At 34.8% G+C, this 21,377-nt stretch overlaps 3 protein-coding genes across 4 annotated transcripts; 1 reads left to right on the top strand and 2 right to left on the bottom strand.

Moving 5' to 3' along the window:
- The first annotated feature begins 2,082 nt into the window (after positions 1-2,082).
- Positions 2,083-6,895, top strand: LOC106127390 (gastrula zinc finger protein XlCGF57.1). The gene is made up of 11 exons (XM_013325475.1): positions 2,083-2,118; positions 2,411-2,507; positions 2,692-2,714; positions 2,789-2,850; positions 3,336-3,516; positions 4,180-4,348; positions 4,770-4,937; positions 5,020-5,150; positions 5,293-5,413; positions 5,738-5,865; positions 6,224-6,895. The coding sequence occupies exons 1-11, from the start codon at positions 2,091-2,093 to the stop codon at positions 6,784-6,786; spliced, it is 1,671 nt and encodes a 556-aa protein (XP_013180929.1). The 5' UTR covers positions 2,083-2,090; the 3' UTR covers positions 6,787-6,895.
- On the bottom strand, positions 6,889-8,763 carry Scox (Synthesis of cytochrome c oxidase). Its single transcript, XM_013325484.1, has 5 exons — positions 8,356-8,763; positions 8,120-8,243; positions 7,880-7,961; positions 7,679-7,805; positions 6,889-7,271 (listed from the first exon to the last, which is right to left on the bottom strand). Exons 1-5 carry the CDS (start codon positions 8,638-8,640, stop codon positions 7,119-7,121), a joined length of 771 nt encoding a protein of 256 aa, XP_013180938.1. The 5' UTR covers positions 8,641-8,763; the 3' UTR covers positions 6,889-7,118.
- A 2,143-nt stretch (positions 8,764-10,906) lies between these two features.
- On the bottom strand, positions 10,907-20,123 carry LOC106127499 (uncharacterized). 2 transcript variants are annotated; one of them, XM_013325585.1, is made up of 14 exons: positions 19,661-20,123; positions 17,388-17,660; positions 16,555-16,702; positions 16,191-16,357; positions 15,020-15,114; positions 14,605-14,806; positions 14,301-14,511; positions 13,853-13,996; positions 13,163-13,311; positions 12,461-12,558; positions 12,100-12,240; positions 11,613-11,874; positions 11,372-11,495; positions 10,907-11,258 (listed from the first exon to the last, which is right to left on the bottom strand). In XM_013325585.1, exons 1-14 carry the CDS (start codon positions 19,710-19,712, stop codon positions 11,126-11,128), a joined length of 2,199 nt encoding a protein of 732 aa, XP_013181039.1. In that variant the 5' UTR covers positions 19,713-20,123; the 3' UTR covers positions 10,907-11,125. The 2 variants fall into 2 exon arrangements, with proteins under 2 accessions (XP_013181039.1, XP_013181047.1); XM_013325593.1 differs by having other exon boundaries at positions 17,388-17,656; positions 19,661-19,680.
- Positions 20,124-21,377: the final 1,254 nt, after the last annotated feature.

Raw genomic sequence — 21,377 nt, 5'->3', positions numbered from 1 at the left:
TTCCATTCACAGCAACTGATAAAAAAAATCAAAAGTAACGGAATGAAAAGCGAGTGTTTTCTTTTATATGTGGACGCAAGATGTATACTACTGTCTTTCGATAGTAATAATCGTCTCACTAATACTTGTTTTATTTTCATTTGATGTATGAATGCCTAGAAGAATGAGATTAATTACCTCGAGAAAATTATTAATGACTCTAATTATGTACTGTAAATATTATTATAAGATGGTAAACGGTTATCAATCAGTCATGTCAATACAATAATAATATAGATTTATGAATTTGTTTTCTATTTGCGTTTTAAGTTTTAACCTTGTGAATGATAATAAGATCTTTAGGGGTACAGGCGGATTATCCTTGATTTAAACAAAATTGGTACATGATAGAACGATTTAGCCCCTCGTTAAATCAGTCTAATAATATCAACCATAGGAACAAGGCACCTATATTATTCCATTATGCATCAACAAAGAATGTTATTTCATGAAATGACTCACATGGAATCTTTTCCTTAGGGAAAGCCATTTATCTTTAAGGTATGCTAATAATGCTTGCTTTATGGCCCTTATTTACCATGATAAAATAATCACTGAGAACAGAATACTATTAAAATCAATTAAAATGTTAAAATCAAGCGCCGTTTGCTCTTTGCCGACTACCGTGACGATAGGTTGGATAAGGTTGACAACTTTCGACAACTGTCAAATAGTTTTCAAATGAATAAGGAATTTCAGATTTTCAAAGGGTTTCAGTATTATTTTAGCAAAGATTCGAGAAGTTAATGTATTATTTGATAATAGCAGTATATTTTCTTCATTATAACGGATGGAAATACAAAGAAAGCGGTTCGAAACAAGGAAAAATAAATGTGATATTCTAATACAAAGTTATGATGGAAGTGTGTAAATAAAACTTTAAAACAAAAGTATTAAGCTTATTTGGTGTTGTTTAAATGAATATGCGTTTGGAAAATGAAGCCAATCAATAAACACCAACATAGTATTATAAAAAACGATATTAAAGAATTAGATGAAATAAAACAAGATGAACCCAACTTAACAGATAATATGTATGAGGATGAAATGGATGAAAAAAATAATTGGTCTGAAATTAACGTTCAACATCTGTGTCGTATATGTTTATTAACAAGGGAAACTTTATTTTCATCATTATCTGAAACTTACAAACATTTACCTGATATGTATTTTGCTGTAACATCAATAAAGGTATGTGAATATATAATTTTATAGTGATTAATTGTAAGACAAAAGTAAATAACAATTAATATTATAAACAAATAAAATGTACTTGCTTCTGTGCAAGTGAAGTAACTTCTCGTAATATTAATTATTTTTTCAGGTGGATACAGAACATCATCATGCATTTAAGATCTGTGAAATGTGTAAAAATGATCTCAAATGTTTCTATAATTTTAAAAACAAATGTCTGAAATCTGATTTCATTTTTAAGACTTTAATTAGTGATGTTAAATTAATTGAAGATGATAGCTTAAGGTAATTACAACATAACAATAAGTTTTATCTGTCAGAATACAAGGCCATTTAATCCTGCTTAGAAAGGTTTTTTCATTTACAAAAAAGTTTTATTTTACTTTTGCATGGTCCAAGTCATGGGCAAAAGCTAGTAAATTATGTTAAAATACACAATACAATTAATTTTTTAAATCCTAAAGACTTTTTTTTTTCTTTTAATCAAGCATCAATAGCCTAATGATTAAGGGTACGGATTTCTGATCACGAGGTCGGGCGTTCGAATCCTGCCATTCGACTATTGTCGTAAACCATATCCTAGCACAACCATAGAGCTTATTTGGAATGGTAAAATAAATATTTGTAAATTTACAAAAAAATCTACTAATATTTTTATATAATCAAAAAAAATCAATTCTAAAATATTTTCAAAATTTTCTCATGTTACCTAATAAAGTTCGGTTCCTTGGAAATCTCTTGTTCATTTGTATGTCACTTCATTTTGTGGTGGGTTAATTGGCTTATTTTAATTTTATTTTATCACAATTGTTTTCAGTGTAACAACTGCTATAAAAATTGAAAATGAAGGCAATGAAATGAAAGAAGAAATAATTGAGCATGAAGGTATGTAAATAATTATATACCAAATTATTACATAATATTTTATAGATCAATTCTAGAAACAATAGTTTTCATATGCCTAATTTTGAGTTTCTAAGACTAACATCCCCGTTAAAATTTACTGTTATCTCTGGTTTGTCAAAGATAATGAGAGGGATGAACATATTTTTAATACAGAGATTTTGGTCTCAGAAACCCATAGTTGATCTTTTAATTTTTTGCTTGTTTTGGTTTTTACATAGTAATATTAAAAATAATTATAATAAAATGACAGCATATTTGTTATTAATTTAAGATGTGCAATATTTGGACGAAACTCTGGATATTGATATATTTGATAACAATGAAGAGGAAATCAGCATAACTATAACAAGGGAAACGGAAACTGTGAAGTGAGTTAATCTATTTACCATAGGTTTCAGAGACCAAAATTTACCTTTATATTTTTTTTTAATGAGTTGGACTCAGAAGTCTATGGTAAATAAGAAATAAAATTGTAATTGGTTTTCATTTGACAAAACTTACAATAAATGTTCTTTTAATATACATTTTAATACAAAAACTTTTTTTTCTTAGGAATAAACTAAAAGCAAATTCAGGTATGATATTATACAAATTGTAGTGGATATGTAATATAAATTATTATTTATTATAATAAATATTTTATCTTCAGATTCTAGACGTCGAAAAATAGTTGGATCAAAACAAAAGTATAACTGTACAATGTGTCCTAAGGTAAGTACATAAGAAATTTCAGATTCAATGGAAAAAAATATGATCTACATGTTTTTATTTACGTCCACATGGATTAAAAATAAATAATTAGTAGTCTATGTGTTCTTCCAAACTGTGTTCTACATCTATGCGACATTTTAGCTAGATCTGTGCAGCCGTTCTGGAGATACCTTCTAACAAACATCAATCCATCTGAATATTCGCATTTATAATTTTTTTTTTAATAAAAATAGCAGATTTTTTTTGTAAATTTACTAATATTTCTTTTACCATTCCAACTAAGCTCTAGGCTTGTGCTAGGATATGGTTTACGACAATAGTCGAATGGCGGGATTCGAACCCCCGACCTTGTGATCGGAAATCCGTATCCTTAACCACTAGGCTATTGACGCTTCAAATTAGTAATATTTTTTTATTTACTTAAGGGATTTTTATAATGGGAATTGTGTACTAAGTGTAGTGTAACAAGTTATTGCTACTTTCAGAAATTCCTTAAGGCGCAAACACTGAAAGCTCATGTGAAGAGTGAGCATTGGGTGCCGCTGTCTCACTCCTGCCGTCACTGCAAGAAGTCATTCTCTACGGAACATGACTTGCAACTACATTTGCCTATACATTCCAAAAGTGATCCATTGACTTGTATTCAATGTCACAAACAATTTAATTGTAAGAAAATATTTCTTTTATATCTAAGTTTGAAAATAACTTAAAAATTAAAAGAATTTCATGTCGTCGGTTATGTTGCAACATGTGATATATTAAGCATTTATACATAAATAGCTGTAGCCCGCGACTCCGTCCGCGCTTAATTAAAAAGAAATATAATTAGTTCCAGGCAACATTGTCCAGAGGACAAAATTGTGAATCTAAACCATTCCCAGATCCCCTTGAACATACACAAAAAATTTCATCAAAATCGGTCCAGTCGTTTGAGAGAAGTTCAGTGACATATACACTCACAGAAGAATTATATATATAAAGATTAGAGGTCACCTGGCGATTTCATCAGCGCGGAATTAAAACGAAATAGCCTATATGCCCACGTGCATCAACCACCTTCCAAAAAGTTTTGACAAAATCAGTCCAGACATTTCAGAGATTTTCCGAAACAAACGCGAGTTTGCGGAAAGACAGTCAAACATTTTAAACATTGGGTTTTCGTTATGATTTTTTTTTATGTAACACGATTAAATCGTTTTAATAGAATTTGTAGGCATGTTATTACACAAGTTCAACAATATAGTTACCTATGTTCTTAACACATTCAATGCTTGCGTTTGTGTGTCATCTTAGTGGCATGGAAGGTGTTAAGTACTAATATAACCGCAGTCAGGAGACAGTTGAAACGTCACATAGAGCGGCACATGGAGGTGAAGCGACACGCGTGCGCGGCGTGCGGCAAGATGTTCTCCGAACTGTACTCCCTGCGCAGGCACGAGCGTGTGCACACAGGCGAAGTGCTGCACAAGCCATACGCCTGCCAACACTGCGACAAACGGTCAGTTTATCACACGGAATTATCAAAGAACGAATTAATGAAATTTGAATGTTAGACGATGAATGGATGAATCTATAACGAAGTATATCAGCTCTGAACCAGTTTAAAAGTTCAACGCACGTAGACTATAATTGTTGAGCTGCGACTCAACGGCGAGCTATCTGCTTGCTCGAAGTTCGCAGCTCGAAACGCAAATCATAAGTCTATGCGGGTACAACTTGAGCTAAGCTAGGAGCCGATACACTGATTTGCTTCACACATGTGAACAATGAGCTGCGGGTCATCAATTTTAGTTAATTTAACCTTGACTATAATAAATGATTGGAATAAGCGTCGAAACACATATTAAACAGTTAATCTAACTTAAATAAATTATTTTTATTAAGTATGTTTGTAAATTGTAGTATGTATATATGTGTAGGTTTAGATACCGCGCGTTGCTGAGTGCGCACATGGCGCAGCACAGCGGAGCGCGGCCGTGCGCGTGCGCAGCGTGCGGCAAGACCTTCGCCTCGGAGCGTCTGCTCGCCTCGCACAGCCTCGTGCATCTCGACCACAAGCCTCACAAGTGCCACTACTGCGATAAAACGTAAAACATTTGCCAGATTATAACAAAATACTGCTATGGATTCTATTTTTTTTTATTTATTACATGTAATAAATGTTTCCAGTTTCCGTCACGAGTCGACGCGCAATACGCACCACCGCACGCACACAGGAGAGCGGCCGCACGTTTGCGCGCGATGTGGCAACACCTTTATACAGCGATCCAACCTCGTGCGACACATGCGCGTTCACACCGGTACACTTATAGGCAAATTACATAACCACGAGCCGCAATTAACTTTGAATCTTTTAATACATTACCAAAAAAACTACACGTATATTTTGAAAATGACTATTTTTTGTTCGTAAATCTGGAACTATATGTTTGGGTTCGGCAGGGGAGAAGCCGTACACTTGTCAAGTGTGCGAGCGCAAGTTCGGCTGCGGATCATCTTTGAAGAACCACATGAGCATTCATACCGGAGATAAGCCCTACCAGTGCAAAGTGTGCAACAAGAGGTTCGTACGAACAACTAGTTCAACACAGTACAGTCAGCTGCATAAACATGTATACATTTATAAAACTTTAGAAACTTGTATGACAGTTTAAAAACACGTATATACACGTCAATAACATGTATTTATGGTGAAGACCATACGGAAGGATATTTGAAACCGTAGGTGTACTACTTCCTGAAACTTTATATATGTATACATATTTATGCAGCTGACTGTACATAATTTTCTTTGAACAATACATATTTTGGTTCATAATCCCTTAGCAGATGTCAACTCTAATTATTCTCTTGTATAGGAACACGTTAAATGTATGTATGTATGTAGGTTTGCACGCAGCAACATGCGGCTGCACATGGCGATGCACACCGGCGAGCGGCCGCACGAGTGCGCGGCGTGCGGCAAGCGCTTCGTGCGGCTGTGGGCACTGCGCGAGCACAGCCGCATGCACACAGGTTGTAGTGAACTTATCAACAAACAGGCGGCCTAAATTCGCTCATATAACGAAGCGATCGCAGCCCATAGATATTAGTAATTGCAACATTGCCTACCAACAACAATTTAGTGGTACTAGCGCCCTGGGCGATATTTCTACGGCGCCCCCCTTGTTTACCATATTTGGAGGAGTAAGGGGATTACAAGGTTACTTTGTAATTCACAGAATTGTAGCGAATATATTTGAAAAGACCTCACACCCATCAGTATTTCATTTAGAAACAAGTTGTATATTGCAATTTTAAAAACTAATATTTCAAATATCGACTTAGAAAAATGAGAAAAATATTTTTTTGTAACATTCATTCATATTTCCAGGTGAAAAGCCATTTGAATGCGCGATATGTAACCAAAAGTTTGCTAGCAAAGTACAACTGATGAGACATTTTAAAATACATGAAAAAGGTAAGAAAGCAATTAAAAAAGAAGTTATCGTTCAAAAACCGGAAATACCAAAACCCTACGTATTACCTGACAAAATAGTATTTTCTGATGATAAAACTGAATCTAATGAAAATCAAGAAACTTATAAGAATTTACAAAATGATTTAAACACTGAATCAAAAATTATTAGTCCCGACGATATGCCATTAGCAACACAAGAAGTGGTACTACAAGATAATGATGATAAAATGGTAGTAATGCAAAACACACAAATTAGTCAAAAAATAACTAATACAAGAGATAGGATCGTCGGTGAAAGTTTAAAAAGTAAAATACATTATATAGAAATGACAGCAAATGGACCAAATATTTCTTCAGCTATTTTAGAGGATGGAGGAATAAAACTTTACCAATTAGAGCAAACACGCAAATTCATACACAGTACTGGTAAAGAGTTAACTGTTCGCAAAGTTACCAGCAAGAATACCAACTCTTAACACATTTTGTGCCACTATTTTTGTGAAGTTAATTTACAGTCAGCATTGCATGTGTTATATTATGTATTATATCAATTGTTAGAGGTGAAAATAAATTTATTTTTATTTATCCAAGCGATTTAATTTTATCACACAGTTCGTGAATTAGTGTCAAAAAATGTAGTAAAAAATAATTGGCCATAGTTAATTTATGATGAGTTTATGGGAAACCAGTTTAGCTCCACAATCTCTGCCTACTCCATTAATAACAAATTAAACAGATTTCATAACATTAAAATAATTTATTCCATAAAACATACATTCACATCTACAACTAATCTCAAACAAACTATTTATGCAAACCAAGCTTTCTTCTTTGATGCTTCATATTTCTTAATATTCACAAGCATTGAGTTGTAGATTTCATTTGCATTTCGGTTCTGACCGTAGTAATCAACAAACTCTCCATCCGGGTCCACTAGATAAATTATTATTGTGTGATCCACCTGAAACAGATAACAAAAAGATTTGAAATTAATTTTTGAATATAGTCCAATCGACATTTGTCTTTTGTTGCAAAATAGACTAAAAACTAAAGGATATTTTCTTTTGAAACATTTAACTATTAACACCAATACTGTAACGTAATGTTTTACTAATATTGTAAATGCAAATGTTTAGATTTTTTGTTTCTTTACAAAAAATCTAAAAAAGATGGATGCATGGATGTTTGTTTAAAGGTATCTCCAGAATGGCTGAACAGATTTCAATGAAATTTGGCATATATTTGGTCTGGAAGAACACATAGGCTACTAATTATGTTTTTTTTTCAATTCTGCGCTGACAGATTTGCGAGCAACCACTAGTAAACTTATATTTGCTAATAATAAATGAGTATAAAATGGAATATTACGATGTAATCATTGTCAACATCTTGTGGTCCTGCACTGAAGTACACACGGTATGACTTGCAAGCTTTCTGAACTTGCTCCTCAGTACCAGTTAGGCCCAAGAATCGTGGAGAAAATTCCTTGCAATACCTAGAAATAAAGTTCATTTTTTTAATTTTATGGCAGATATACAAAAAACACGTAGCTATTCTGATGAAACTTACTTTCCAACAATTTCAGGACTGTCTCGTTTTGGATCAACTGATATAAATACTGGCTGCAGAGGAGGTGCTGATTCACTATTATCTAAAAACAAAATCATATATCAATTAAATGTTTTGTGTTAAAACAACCATACACAATGTCAATAAAGGACGAGCAACTTATTTTCGGATTTCTCATTGTCACACTTTAAATTCAAATTTTTTTACAAAAACAATGTTAGAAATAAAAAAATATCTCACCATGTAATTTAACAACTTCAGCAAGCTTTTCCAATTCATCGGGACATATGTCAGGGCAGTGTGTGAATCCAAAGTATATCAGTAGCCATTTGCCTAACAAATCTGTGCTTTTTACCAATTTACCCTGAAAGAAAATTTATCAGTTATACAATGGTGATAAGTGGACGTCACCCACAAAGTCATTTTAAATAAATTGAACTTTAAAAATGATTGAGAGACTAATAAATAAAGCCTACCTCGGGATCCGTTAACTCAAAAGCTCCTCCAATTTTCGCTTTACCCAGCTGACGTTTTCTTTCACGATCTATCGCTTGCTGTTTTTCTCTTCTTACGTACATCATGAAGGCAGTTAAACCACCTCCAACCACGGCGGTTACTGCCATCGATTTCCATGTAATAGGGCCAAAAAACTTTTTTGGTTTAGCCTTAGGTGGCTGAGTAGGCCCAGTTGTGCGTCTTATATTTGAAGTTGTAAATGTGCGACATGCTGGAATACATCTACTTCTTATTATAGAATTCATGTTGGGTTTTAGGCAGGTTATCTTAAAAAAATTATAACTTATCAATTATTAACATGAGTTTATCTTAAATATCTCATGTTTCTACGATTCCGGCAGTTTTGGCAGCTGTCAAATGTCACTTTTTTATGCAGTATATAAAATTAAGTGTTGTCATGTCAAAATTAATTTTTGCCTCAAAAAGTCTACAAAATTTAATAAATTGCGACTTGAATGTAAATATTTTAATTATTATGCCTTTTTTGATTGAGTATTAGTTACACGGTGCTAAAATATCTATTCATAAAATATCATTGGAGAGGAAGGGGGCCAGAGGACAATACTTCAATATATATACAAAACTCGATGAAATAAATGGACTGATCAAATGAGAGCCAAGCTTCAATAATTTGACTCGTATGCTCTTAAATGCGCTCACTATGCCTGAACATGCCTACTATGCCTGTATAGGGAAACAACGATTAAACGATAGAGAAGCGGAATAAATTGTGGGTGTTCACCAAAATTAAAGGTTCTAAAGAACAAGTTAAATGAAACCAACAACGCTTGCATGCATTGATATTATCGACATTCTTCAGCTGAAACTTTGACGGTAAAAGGAACGAAGAAAAGGCTTTGTTCGGTGAATGTCAGACAAAACATTTTAGAATACAAATAACATCAGCGTAATAGTTAAGCCTTTACTTGACATGTTTGCATTTAGTATAATTGAAGATTAGCTTTTGTCAACATGATAATATACATAGCGTCACACTTTGAAATGTAAAGCGTAGAGCATACAAAATTAATACCAATACTCCGTATCATAAATCAGTTCCTATACAATATATTCTCAGTTTAACGTTTTCCTCTGTATAGTTTAGTCGTGGTATTTGTTGTTAGAATCATTTAAAATGAGAAGCATTATACTTCTTAGTTATGTTATATTACTATGTTTATCTACGTGTTATGGTCGGGATCTTGTGTTAGGCACCACACTAAATACGCGATTAGTATGGCAGCAAAAGGCGGAATACATGGGTATCCCATTTCGAAAACGAGTGAAAGAAGTGTTCTATTCTGATCCAGCCATGCAAGTTATAAGGGTAAATATTACATTTTCGACCATTACTTTTATCATGCGTGGCAAAATAGGATGATGACAACTTGACTGTAATCATTCGAAGATGATAAAATAGGGTCAAATGTGACGCTATTGTCGATAATTTGATTTACGTATATTCTCTCAGTTAATTGTTTGTAGTGGTGTAGAATAATTAGCCTACGCTAAAAAAAGATCATCAAAAAAGTGGTTTAATGATAAATCGGGTCAATTTTGTAGATTAGTAGATTTTACAAACCGCAATAATGAGGCAATTTTTAATCATTATACAAATGTAATGCAAAATAATAAATCTGGGAACGGAGCAAACATGCGCTCGCAGCTAACTACAAGCCACCATTAAGTTTGAATCTTATTATGGATTTTGGATGCTATGACACTGATTGATAAATTTTATCCCTCGCACACTCATAAACAAAGACAGAGAAAGATAGACAACACTTTTAAATTTACTTTTTAAATAACTTTCAGGCGGTCGTTGCAAGAGATCTAGACCACACGGAGGGACTCGCCACGGTAACAGCAGGAGGCATTGGCTTTTCATTCGTTAATGTTAGACTGAAGAGCGAACGTGGTAGCGGATTGAACTATCAAATTGAAATATACGTTTGATAGATAACAAAGAAGAAACGAGTAATTTTATTATTATAATAAAATAATCAACGTTCAAATAATTTGTGAATTATCTTTCGTTATACATTATGCATTAAATCATTAACAAAATAATTATTTGTCATCGTAATTATTGTCAAATATAAAAATTCATAATTAAAAAAAAATACTACCAACGCATTTTTCATACCCATTGAAAAATCATAAGTCCTATATCATATGTTTTTAGACATCTAGTGACCTCAAGAACTGGGTTTTTACATTATAATAATCAGTATAATCATATAGTCGATAGAATACTATTTATGTTACCCTCTATTTCATTATTTATGGCTTAGTAAAGCATAGCGAAATGCCCGTATTGTGTTTTAGCTTCTTATCAAATAAATGAATGAAGTTATGAAAAATACGCGCAATTCATTTTTTTAATTTAAAATAATAGCAACGATAATGCCACAACAGCATCCAGCATCCGGATGGAATAATTAAAATACATTTTAGCGTAATTTTCTTTATTTTTTGATAATAATAAATACCTAAATTTTAATGTTCGTTTTTAACTTATAACAAAGGTAATCTAGTGCTAGTAATTTATAATGTTTTTAATTTATTTTTAACGATGAAGCTTTACAAAAATTAGATCAATTTCACGTGTTATCTGGATAGAGTAGAGAAACAGTGATCACCTTTTCACACAAAAACACATTGGTAAAGCGCATTCTAAGTTAAATCGGCCGGTTGAAAAAAAATTGTGTGGTCTATGGGAGATAAAGTCTAAGTGGTGTGCAGTATGTCTATGGTCTGGTCGGGCCAGTGCACGCGGCGCGGCGAGCTGCTCGACTCGAAGCCGAGGTTGTCGAACGAGTGGTAGTCTTTCTGCATGCTCATCTCTGCCAGGTTGCGGTATCTGGTGATTAAATTTTATCATCAGGTCACTGCGATGTCGCATCGAATACAAGAAGTATAAAGCGTTTCTCTGAAGCTTTGTGCCTGCGGGACTTGGAGAAACATATCGAGTACCTCTTAACGAGCACGCAGCAGCCGAGGAGTAGGAGTATCTGCACGGCGAGCCAGGCCAGCGCCAGTGACACCAGCAGCAGCTCGTGGACGCACACCAGCGCCCTCTCGCTTTCATTCTCAGACTCTAAAAGTTATAATACGAATTGGTTGTATATGCGAAATTAATTCGTAAAAGTCGTAAATTTTTAGAATTGTAAAAACAAGATTAAAAAAAGACTAATTTAAATATTCATAAACTTACGTGCAGACTGATGGTCAGCTCTGACCAGCGTGTCAGCTGAGATTATGTCCCTCGATCCTACCACCATTTCCAATTCTAGCGGGACTCTGCCGGGAGCCGCGCCTACACAGGCGGGTGCTCCGCCCTGAGCCACCACGCCAGCCCGCGGCTTCTCCCACCACACGGCCTCTCGCACCGCCGCCGGCATTTCCGTCTCGTTGCTCCACTTCTTTGTTAGATCAGTTTGTCGCGATGTCCTCATTTGTTGGGAGCCGCACATAACCTGGATTGCCCAAATAGAAGTCAAGTTAGCGGGATTTTAGAAGGTTTTAAATCTTTTAAATGTTGTGTTTTTAGGTTTCTCCCATGCTTTCATTCCCATCACTAATTCAACTAAAGTATTGTGCAATGAAATGCTGTATACCACACAAGGTATTGGGAGACGTAAAGTTAGGGCGAGGCCTGCTGCGAGTCACCATAATAATGTATAATGCCGTGTAATACAGACCGGTTTACATTTGCGCTGACAGAAGCGCACCATGAGCGCGAACCGCACGACGTGCGAGTTTGGGAAACGGAACGCCTTGAAGTTCGCAGTCAGTCGCTGCGTACCTCCGTGCCACGTCCGACTGAACGCTGGGAAGTCCACCTAAACATTGCAATCGTCTAATTATAAATATCTTTATAATCTACAGGCAATCTAATCAACTATTTGTTTCAGAATTTTTAATTCGGAGATTAAAAAGTTAAATCTTTTCTTTTCAAGAGATATTTTCTCGAAAAACCAGCCAGGTTAAGTCTTAAGTAATAATAATACTAAGGTGTTATCATAAATCATTGATAAATATCTTAATATGAATGAATCTCACCTGTCCTGTGGGGCAGCCCCTACTATCCAGCAACAGCACAGAGCTGTCGCCTAGCCGGGACGATGCCACCAGGTGGTATGCTTCGATTTCCGTCTCCGCTGGGAATGAACAATTTTCTTATTGATGAATTACATATTTATAAGTATTAAAACCCAAACGAGGCCTAAAGCCGATGATAGATGGATGAATATTTGTTAGAAGGTATCAGCTGTTCCGCTGCATGGATCTTGATGAAATTTGGCATAGATGTAGAACATAGTCTGGAAGTTGCGGGCGACAGCTAGTAATTTTATATTTGCGTAAGTATGCTTTGCAAATTCAAATACATTTTACGTCTTAATCTTTGTTAAAATTAAATATATTAGAAATGAAAGTAATAAAAGTACATCACATAAATGATAGGCTTTCATCGTAACAAAAATAATTGTTCAACGTTCAGCATTCGTAATATAAACGAGTTGCTATTGTTCAAATGTACTTGCATCATGTCAAGGTCTACACGATGCTGCGTTAATCTTTTTTCATTACAAATGAAACAATTTAACATCGACATAATGGATTACAACTAGAAATTTTACTATGGATATTTTGAAAAGAAATACACAGTTTGCTTGCAATAAAACTATGCCATTTTGTGACGTCATGACCTCTCAAAATTAGAAAATAGGTCAGTAAAACATAGTCCTTAAGGTACACATTTACCAGTGGTTTCAATACGGAGCTCCAGCAACTCCCCGAGGGCGACGGCAGGCGCGGGCGCCGTGTCCTGCGCTCGCACCACGTACATACTGAGAGGTGCTGTGTTCGCGTACACCGCGCTTGCACCTGACTCACTCGCCTGAGATGGCTTCCTATAATCATACCATGCTTATATAAGCGTTTAGTTAAGTCAACTAGATCGTCTAGATTTAGTTGACTTAAAACAGTCGCTTAAACATCTCTGAGTACGTTCGTATTATTAGTTTCATGAAACAAATTGTACTATTATTTTTATTTATATCATAAGGTGGCAAAAGAACAAGCGACCGCTGCCCATAGACATCCGCAATTGCTGATGCGTTGCCTACCTTTAATTTTCGGAGGGGACGCGCAGAAAGAAGATATTTCCCGTTCCTATGCGTCCCCTCTCGCGTCCTTCCACTCTTTTCTTAAAAGTAAAGGCTGGGAAGGGAACTTCGTGTAGGTTGTGCGGCACGCACACTTATCAGACTGTATGCGGAGTTGCTCACACTTGAGGCGTGTCTTCTGTATGCTCGTGGTATTGCAGCGTACGAGGCTCATTCGTGTAACAGATGTTAGTGTTACTGGCAAATGTTTAATTTACCTGTCTTTCATTGCGCTTGCTTCTTTGCCACCTTATTACATGAAAAAAAAATTACGCGAATGCTTTACCCCGTATCCTTGACAGAGACAGTGGCGTCGACGTTAGTGTATGCGTGTGCGCCGCCCGGCGAGCACCCGACACGCACCCAGCGGTCACCCGCCGTCTGGATGATTGGATTGTTCTGGATCATCACCATCACGTACGCCATTGTCCTAAACAGGAAACATATCAATTAAGAACAACCAGACAATAAATTAATCCTACATCGTTCCTGCTAAAGTTATAAAGAATACGGATAAAAACATACTGCAAAAAGGTGCTGTATTGTTATAGTTTAAATAAGGAAACCACACAGAATGATACACAAAGCAATATTGTATAAGTTTTCAAATCATTTTATGAAAAAAGGCTATTGTAGTTAAGTATCCAATATATAGAATTGTGAGCTGCGTATCAATCCAAACCTGAAGTAACTTTATATATAGAGTATACGAAGTTATCCTAGTCAGAACTAACCGATTGACGACTCCTCCGGGTCCATTGGAGATGGCATACGCATAGTTGACGTCGCAGTCTCCACGCAGGGGCAAGGCGAGGCGCACGGACGCTGCGCCCTGGCCCCGCGCCCCGCACGCCTCCCCGCGTCCCGGCACATACATGCGCCCGCGGAACACACCGCGCGGACGATACGTCACCACCATACTGCTGTCTTGGCATTCCACGCTTACTGGTAAATGAAATATTGCTCATAAATAATTAATTAATCGTTGCATAGAGATAGAGGAAAGTGGGAGAAAGTACTGTATACGTGAACGCTTACTATTAAGGCAAATAACGCGTCGGTAGTATGTGGCATCAGTGTTGCGGCGCAGCAGCCATGAGCCCGCTGTCACCAGGTCCTCGCTATGTAAGTCGCAGAGGCCGCGCCCGCCCCGCACACCCCGCACGTCCCGCGCTTCCCGCATGCCCCACGTGAAGCCGCGACAAACGAAGCGCTCCTCCAACTCACACGCAGTTTTACACTAAAATTAATTATTTTTGTCTCACTGTTTGTATGAACTGATGAATCATGAAAGTAGCCCGTTCATAATATGCCCAGATGTATTATAAAGACTCGGTAAATTGCATATCAAGCGAGTTTACTAATCAAATATAGCACTTAAGGGTTTGTTTGATATTTATTGTATGCAAAAGTTAATAGATAGCTAAAATAATAGATCGATATTACCTCTTACCTCATCTTTGGTGATATTGTTTATTGTAAAATCAACATGCTTCAGTGTCTGGTTGTAATATTCCTCATACGAACATCGGTCTATTCTTTGTGGATCTGGAATTAAAGTTCTTGTGATATTCCGCTGCCAAAACAGTTGTATTCTAACCACTTGACACCCACGATTACATTTACATTAAACAACTATTAAACATAAACAGTTGCTTTAAAAAGAGAACAATCTATATGTATATAAATCAATTGCTGTTCGTTAGTCTCGCTAAAACTCGAGAACCGCTGAACGGATTTATCTTATCTTGGACTTGAAATATTCGCGGAGGTCTAGGGAAGGTTTAAAAGGTGAGAAACAATCGGATAATTGCCGGGAACTAAGGTTTTTTTCATTTCACGCGGACGGAGTCGCGGTATTACGAAGATAGTATAATATTACATTAAAAATATGTAAACTCTAACTTATGATTCCATCAATGAATTGAATAAATATACAAAAAGTTTTTATGCAATTTTTAAATATAGTTCCTTTTTTTAATTATTTTTTTTTCGCATGCGGTATATCTAACGTGATAAGCAATGTCTTTGTACACGTCGCCGTAATTATTATGTGAAGTATTAAAGTTATTAAAATGACATAAAGCAGATTACGTCCGGCAACTCACATGCAAGACATATAATTAAGGTAATTATTTGGAATACAACTTAACGATATCTTATGTCAGTTTATATTATCATGAAAATAAAAAAACCCAATGTTTAAATACATGGTGAACGAAAGACAAATTCGCAAAAATTTAATTTAGTGGAAAACATCGTGATGCAACCTGCACATATCTGAGAAGAAATTCAAAGATATGTGTGAAGTCAACCAACCCGCACTTGGCCAGCGTGGTTGACTATGGCCTAGTCACCCTAACTTAGGGTAGGCTCCGAGCCCCTCGGTGGGGACGTATAGTGAGCTGATGATGATGAATAAGCTCCAGCTATCTTACATGTTTGTTAGAATGTATCTCCAGCACGTCTGCATGGATATCGCTGAAATTTGGCATAGATGTAGATTAGAGTCTGGAAGAATACACAGACTACTAATTACGTTTTTTTTTCTCTAGTCTGCTAGTTATTTGTAAAGGAAAGATGAAGAAATGAGGTTTTAATAAGTGAGATTCGATTTTACTTACAATCATGTCCGCATTGATCTTCTATATAATATGTGTAAGAGTTGGAAACCCGGTACGATTCAGGTTCAGTAAATTTGTTCTCGACAATTAGAATACAGTTGCCCAAGTTACTCGTCATCGTTTCAAACATAATAGAGTTACTTTCTGGTACTATCCATTGCGCTGATCTGTATCAAAAAAGGAACAAAACACTTTTTTGATAATTCTTAGTAAATTACCGTTCACCTTGTACCGGTCTATGAAGTTTCTTAACACGTTTAACCTTGAGAATGGATCCTTTTGAAGAAATTATTCTTTAAAACCATCGGAACTCTTAAGGAGTCGCTTTGAAATGATCTGATGATTGTTCTAACTGTTGACATACCGGTATTTATCCTTGTCTGCTGCAAGTAAAAGTTCGTAGCACTGCTGCTCTGTGACATTCAGCCTGGTCTCCCCAGCAGTAGTGGATTGTAGATAATAACTAGGCGTGCTCTCTAGCGCCCACCATCGACGCTCACAATCCAGCGGCACTGCAAACATTTTCTATGAGAAATTGAAAGTTAATTGAAAATAAAATTCCCACCTTTGTTCACACGCAATATGCGATTATGCTTTCCATTATATATTACTTCATTTGTTCGTAATAATGGTGTTAATCGTAAAAATATGAACAATATGGTATAAGAAATCTTAAATTTTCACTATCAAAGACCTTAACGCATTTCTCCTGCGATAAAGTTCTATACAATATGTATCTATATCCATTCATTACACTTTTAATATTTTATTACAACTTGTAGTCGAGTTGAAACAATGTTTGTGGGTATGTTGAAAATATTAGATAAAATTTATGAGCAGCTAGCGGTGCGCTGTCAACGTATTGCGTAACTAAAAGTAACTAGGTCGCGATAAGTTCGCTGAACAATTTCGTACGCGGTCTAATATGTAAATACGCGAACTTTGTTTAATAAACAATAAGCATAATCTTACTGGGAGTCTATACTGGCGGGATATATCAAATAGGGTTGAAAAACAAGTGCGGCGCGGCGCCTTAATATTTTGAATAGCAATCGCAGCTGCGCTTATGGAAATTGAACTTAAGTGGTAAAGATATTCCTCTATCTTCCTTCTCACTGTCTTTGAATGAAAACAGAGATCAATATTTTCTATAAGTTTTCCGCACTTATACACAGTAAAAAATAAAAAAATACATACACTTCAAACATATCTTGCTAAAGTAGGCGACATCATTATCAACGTGTAATCTTCCTGTAGCAGTATTCATGCCGTGACAACTGCCCTTTCCATACTCTACCACGACCGCAGCGCAGTCATCCAACTCTTTACATCGGGAGAGACAGACCCCGACCAATGACTGTTCCTCGTCGCTTGCTGAGTACACGAATACAGGCGCAGACCTCTCCGGAGTTACTCCAGACCAGCGAATGAATGATAACTTCTGGCCATTCATGCATTGTGAACTGCTACCTTAGAAATAAGGTCTTAATTATATATATTATATTAAATTATTATTATATTAAATAATTTTCGTAAGCAAAAAAGCTACAATCCTATATGTAATCTTGTTCCTAATTAATATAACAATTGTTACTGCTACGAAAAATTTGATTATATGCCGTTTTAGGAGTTTGATGTAGCCATCAAATTCTTACTTATCCTTAGTATCATACTAATATCATAAACGCCAAAACGATTGAACCAATTTAAACGAAATTTGGCACACCGATAGTCTAGAGCCCAAGGACATAAGCTACTTTTTTACTTTAAATCTGTTTATGTGGTAAGCGCCCTGCTAAAAAGAAAAGCTTAAAAAATCGAACCCACGACAGCTAGATCATTAATATAGGCTATTAGCGCCTTAAATTAACAAGGTTTGGCAAAGATTGGGGTCAAGTTTTGAGGATATTATAAATTAATCAAGCAACTCGTCACGTACAGAAACTGGTTTTGTACACTTGTTTACGTCGGATGCGTTTACATCTGACATTCAGTTTTGATAAGTCTTTACAACTTAAAGGTGGTCTGTTTTTAAATATTATAATTATAACAGTTTAGTAAAAGACAATAAGATGGTGAGTAAAAGAATCTGCTCTTATTAATATAATACGAATAGTTAATATGAAAATGCAAAGTGAGATTTATTTTGGTTTCCTCAAGTTTTAATGTAAAAGGTCAGGTCGACAACGCCAAATGTTTACAAACTTTTGATCGTAGTATAATGCAATTTAAAACTTTGCTTTGAGCGGTTTGCTGGTTCGAATCCTGCATTCGATTACTAATTGAGTCGATAAACGTAAGTGCAAATCAAAATCTATAAAAGGAAAATTTGTTAAATGTAAAAGTAAATTTTGTTTATTTGCATTATTATTCCAATAATGTACTCTTTTCAGATTGGCAACATTCGTGTTTATGGTCTAGTATTTTTAGTACTACTAGTATATTCACTAATGCTAGTGCAGGCGGGAGTGTTACCAGGTTCAGAGTACGTGCGATGTCCAACAAGTACAATCAGAGTTAAAATCGGTTTCGGAAGTTATTGCCGGAAAAATACAACTAGTGATGATTCTTGATTTTTAATTACTCTTTATATGAATTATAATTTTTGTGTCTTTAATAATATAGTCCAAATCAATTAAATCAATTAATTAAAATAATTTTATTAAACCCATACACAGTCTGTTTTATTTCATTTCAAACAATATAGATGTTATAATTTTATTTATTGAAATTGATCTTATCTGATATGGTTTCAAAGTTCTCAACAATAAACTAACGTTACGTAAGTGAAACATATATTAAGGAGATTTATGTACGAAGCATTAACACAGCATGGACGCAAATGCGGGCGAACTGATTGCTTAGTACAGTTAGTGCAATTCACAGTGTTCATTTTATTTACTTCCTAGTTTACATTAAGGTGGATTAGGTCATCATAATTGATAAAGTAAGCACATAATCCATTTGACTGTATCTCTTACTATCATATATTATATGGTAGATCCAAGGTTTAAAAGCAGTGGTTACAAACCGCAATCGCTATGATATAATACAAAAATAACTTACTTTTTTGTTTCACTTTAACATTAAAATCGTGCCTTTGTAAATTAAGTAAGTCGGTGTTATATTATGATTGACTAGACTAACTATGTCTGCGGCTTAAGGTATCAATTTTCTCAAGTACAGGAGTAAGCAACCGCGGCCCCGATATTAAATATGATTAACAATGACTTGACACATTATATCTATGGTTTTAGAATATTTTAATCATTTTAATTTTGTTTGTGGTTTTTTTTTACACAATGTTACTACTTTTAAATTGCGAACATGGGACAAACGTGTTAAACTAATAAAATAAACTAAGTGCATTTAATTACATAATAGAGTATACGCGAATGTTACATGAAATAAGAAATGTCTAAAAATATAGTTGACTAAAATTATAAGTAAATAATACTAAAATGACTCACTTTTTAATCCAACTGTATATAAAATTGTAAAAATTACACAAAAATTCTTCATATTATAATCGTTTTAAACACATTAAGAAAACAGATAACTATATGAAACTAAAATTTTATCACCATTTATATTACACATCAAGAATTATTGTAAAAATAGAGTTTAATAATGTTTTTATTTAAAAACACTAAGGATTCCATGGATACTGTCGCGCGTCTTTTAAAACGTTAACTAAACTAAATGTGTTTTGTGATACACATTACACCTGATCAAACACATTCCGTAAAAGGCATTACAAATCTACGTTGTTCCATTTTTAAAATTAATTTAACACATTTTATATACAATAAAGAGAACACAGTCGTGTCTTCAAATGATGACAACTGAAGGTGCAAAATGCATCAGCTGTGCCCCCACTACTGAACTACGACCTTGAAGTTTATTATGGTTTTACGGACAATTTACAATAGACCAAGCGACGAACGAGAGTGAAAATGTTATAGTCTTTCTACAACGATGCATTATATTTTGTAACCCATGCGGGTATTGTAATGATATAGGTATAACGTATATTTTACTAATTGATACTTTTCGTTTTTCCGATGTTGCGACGTTCCGTTCATTGCATCACTGTAAATGATTACTTGTGTAATTTGTAGGAAACAGTTGAAAGACGATATCCAGGATGACATCTCAGTACTAAGTACTAAATAATTCTAGCATATAATTTCATATTTTATTAGGTACTCCGTGAATAATGGTGTTTGTAACGCAAATATTGCGGCACAAAACTTTTTTTTAACATTATTTAGTTCAATTTATGTAAAGCAACCAAAACATCTATGTGTAAAACACTGGTATGGACAAAAATATTATGAGATATGATTAATTACTTAGGAGTCAAAGATTTAATTAAAAATTGCATTGATTTCATTATTACGGTCTGGTAACAAAGAGTATATGGTCTGGTAATATAGAGTAATATAAAACTGTGTATTTCCCTTTTCATCAATACTCCGAAGACAAATACTTTAACGATAAATTGCAGTGGTCGGGATTATCACGGACATCGAGAATAGCAATCCAAGATTGAACTGGATAAAAAATAAGTTTCACGTTTTTGTATGTCATTCTGTCTGTCCTCAGTTTATTATATAGCGACCTAAAAAGGCGATCTGTTATGTTAATTCAAATCCATTCATTGTATTGTGATGTAAATTCATCAACAAAAAAGGTACGACTGTGTATCGCGTGAGTAACCATGCCGAATACTTTAAAGGACGACTGAATTGTGCGGCCAATGTCGTATAAATTGCCTTTTTTAATTTAAATATTACAACTTTATTAGTATTTTTCTAAGATAAAGTAAGATAGCTATCCATGTTACTTCTTATTAATATTATAAATACAAATGTTTGAATGAATGTATGTTTAAAAGTATCTCCAGAACGACTGAACAGATTCCGCTGAAATTTGGCGTAGAGTACATAGCCTGGGAGAGTTAAGATTTTTTTTAATTCCGCGCAAACGGAGTCGCGGGCGACAGCTACTAAACTTATAAATAATTAACTTATACTTTGATTTTCAGTCTCTGCTTCAAACAAAAACTAGATACGTAAGATTTTAGATGTTACACAATAGGTTGTCATGTGTTATACAACAGCAAGGTCCAATTGCTTATTTATCTTTGTATTATAATAATTGTTAACAAAGGATGTGCTAATA

The sequence above is a fragment of the Papilio xuthus genome, unplaced genomic scaffold (genome assembly GCF_000836235.2).
Source record: "Papilio xuthus unplaced genomic scaffold, Pxut_1.1 DF828952.1, whole genome shotgun sequence".
NCBI classification, from domain to species: domain Eukaryota; kingdom Metazoa; phylum Arthropoda; class Insecta; order Lepidoptera; family Papilionidae; genus Papilio; species Papilio xuthus.
This window is presented reverse-complemented; position numbering and strand designations above follow the sequence as displayed.

Bases quoted from the DNA above. Each gene is read 5' to 3' on its own strand.
- LOC106127390 (XM_013325475.1), top strand. From the start codon at position 2,091: ATGAAAGAAGAAATAATTGAGCATGAAG. The intron at 2,508-2,691 runs GTGAGTTAATCT...TTTTTTTCTTAG, and splicing joins AGGGAAACGGAAACTGTGAA to GAATAAACTAAAAGCAAATT. The intron at 5,414-5,737 runs GTTCGTACGAAC...GTATGTATGTAG, and splicing joins TGCAAAGTGTGCAACAAGAG to GTTTGCACGCAGCAACATGC.
- Scox (XM_013325484.1), bottom strand. From the start codon at position 8,640: ATGAATTCTATAATAAGAAGTAGATGTATTCCAGCATGTCGCACATTT. The intron at 8,244-8,355 runs GTAGGCTTTATT...ATTTTCTTTCAG, and splicing joins TTGAGTTAACGGATCCCGAG to GGTAAATTGGTAAAAAGCAC. The intron at 7,962-8,119 runs GTGAGATATTTT...TTTTGTTTTTAG, and splicing joins TGAAGTTGTTAAATTACATG to ATAATAGTGAATCAGCACCT.
- LOC106127499 (XM_013325585.1), bottom strand. From the start codon at position 19,712: ATGAAGAATTTTTGTGTAATTTTTACAATTTTATATACAGTTGGATTA. The intron at 15,115-16,190 runs GTAAGTAAAATC...CTTTAATTCCAG, and splicing joins AGATCAATGCGGACATGATT to ATCCACAAAGAATAGACCGA. The intron at 13,997-14,300 runs GTTAGTTCTGAC...TTTCCTGTTTAG, and splicing joins CCCGGAGGAGTCGTCAATCG to GACAATGGCGTACGTGATGG.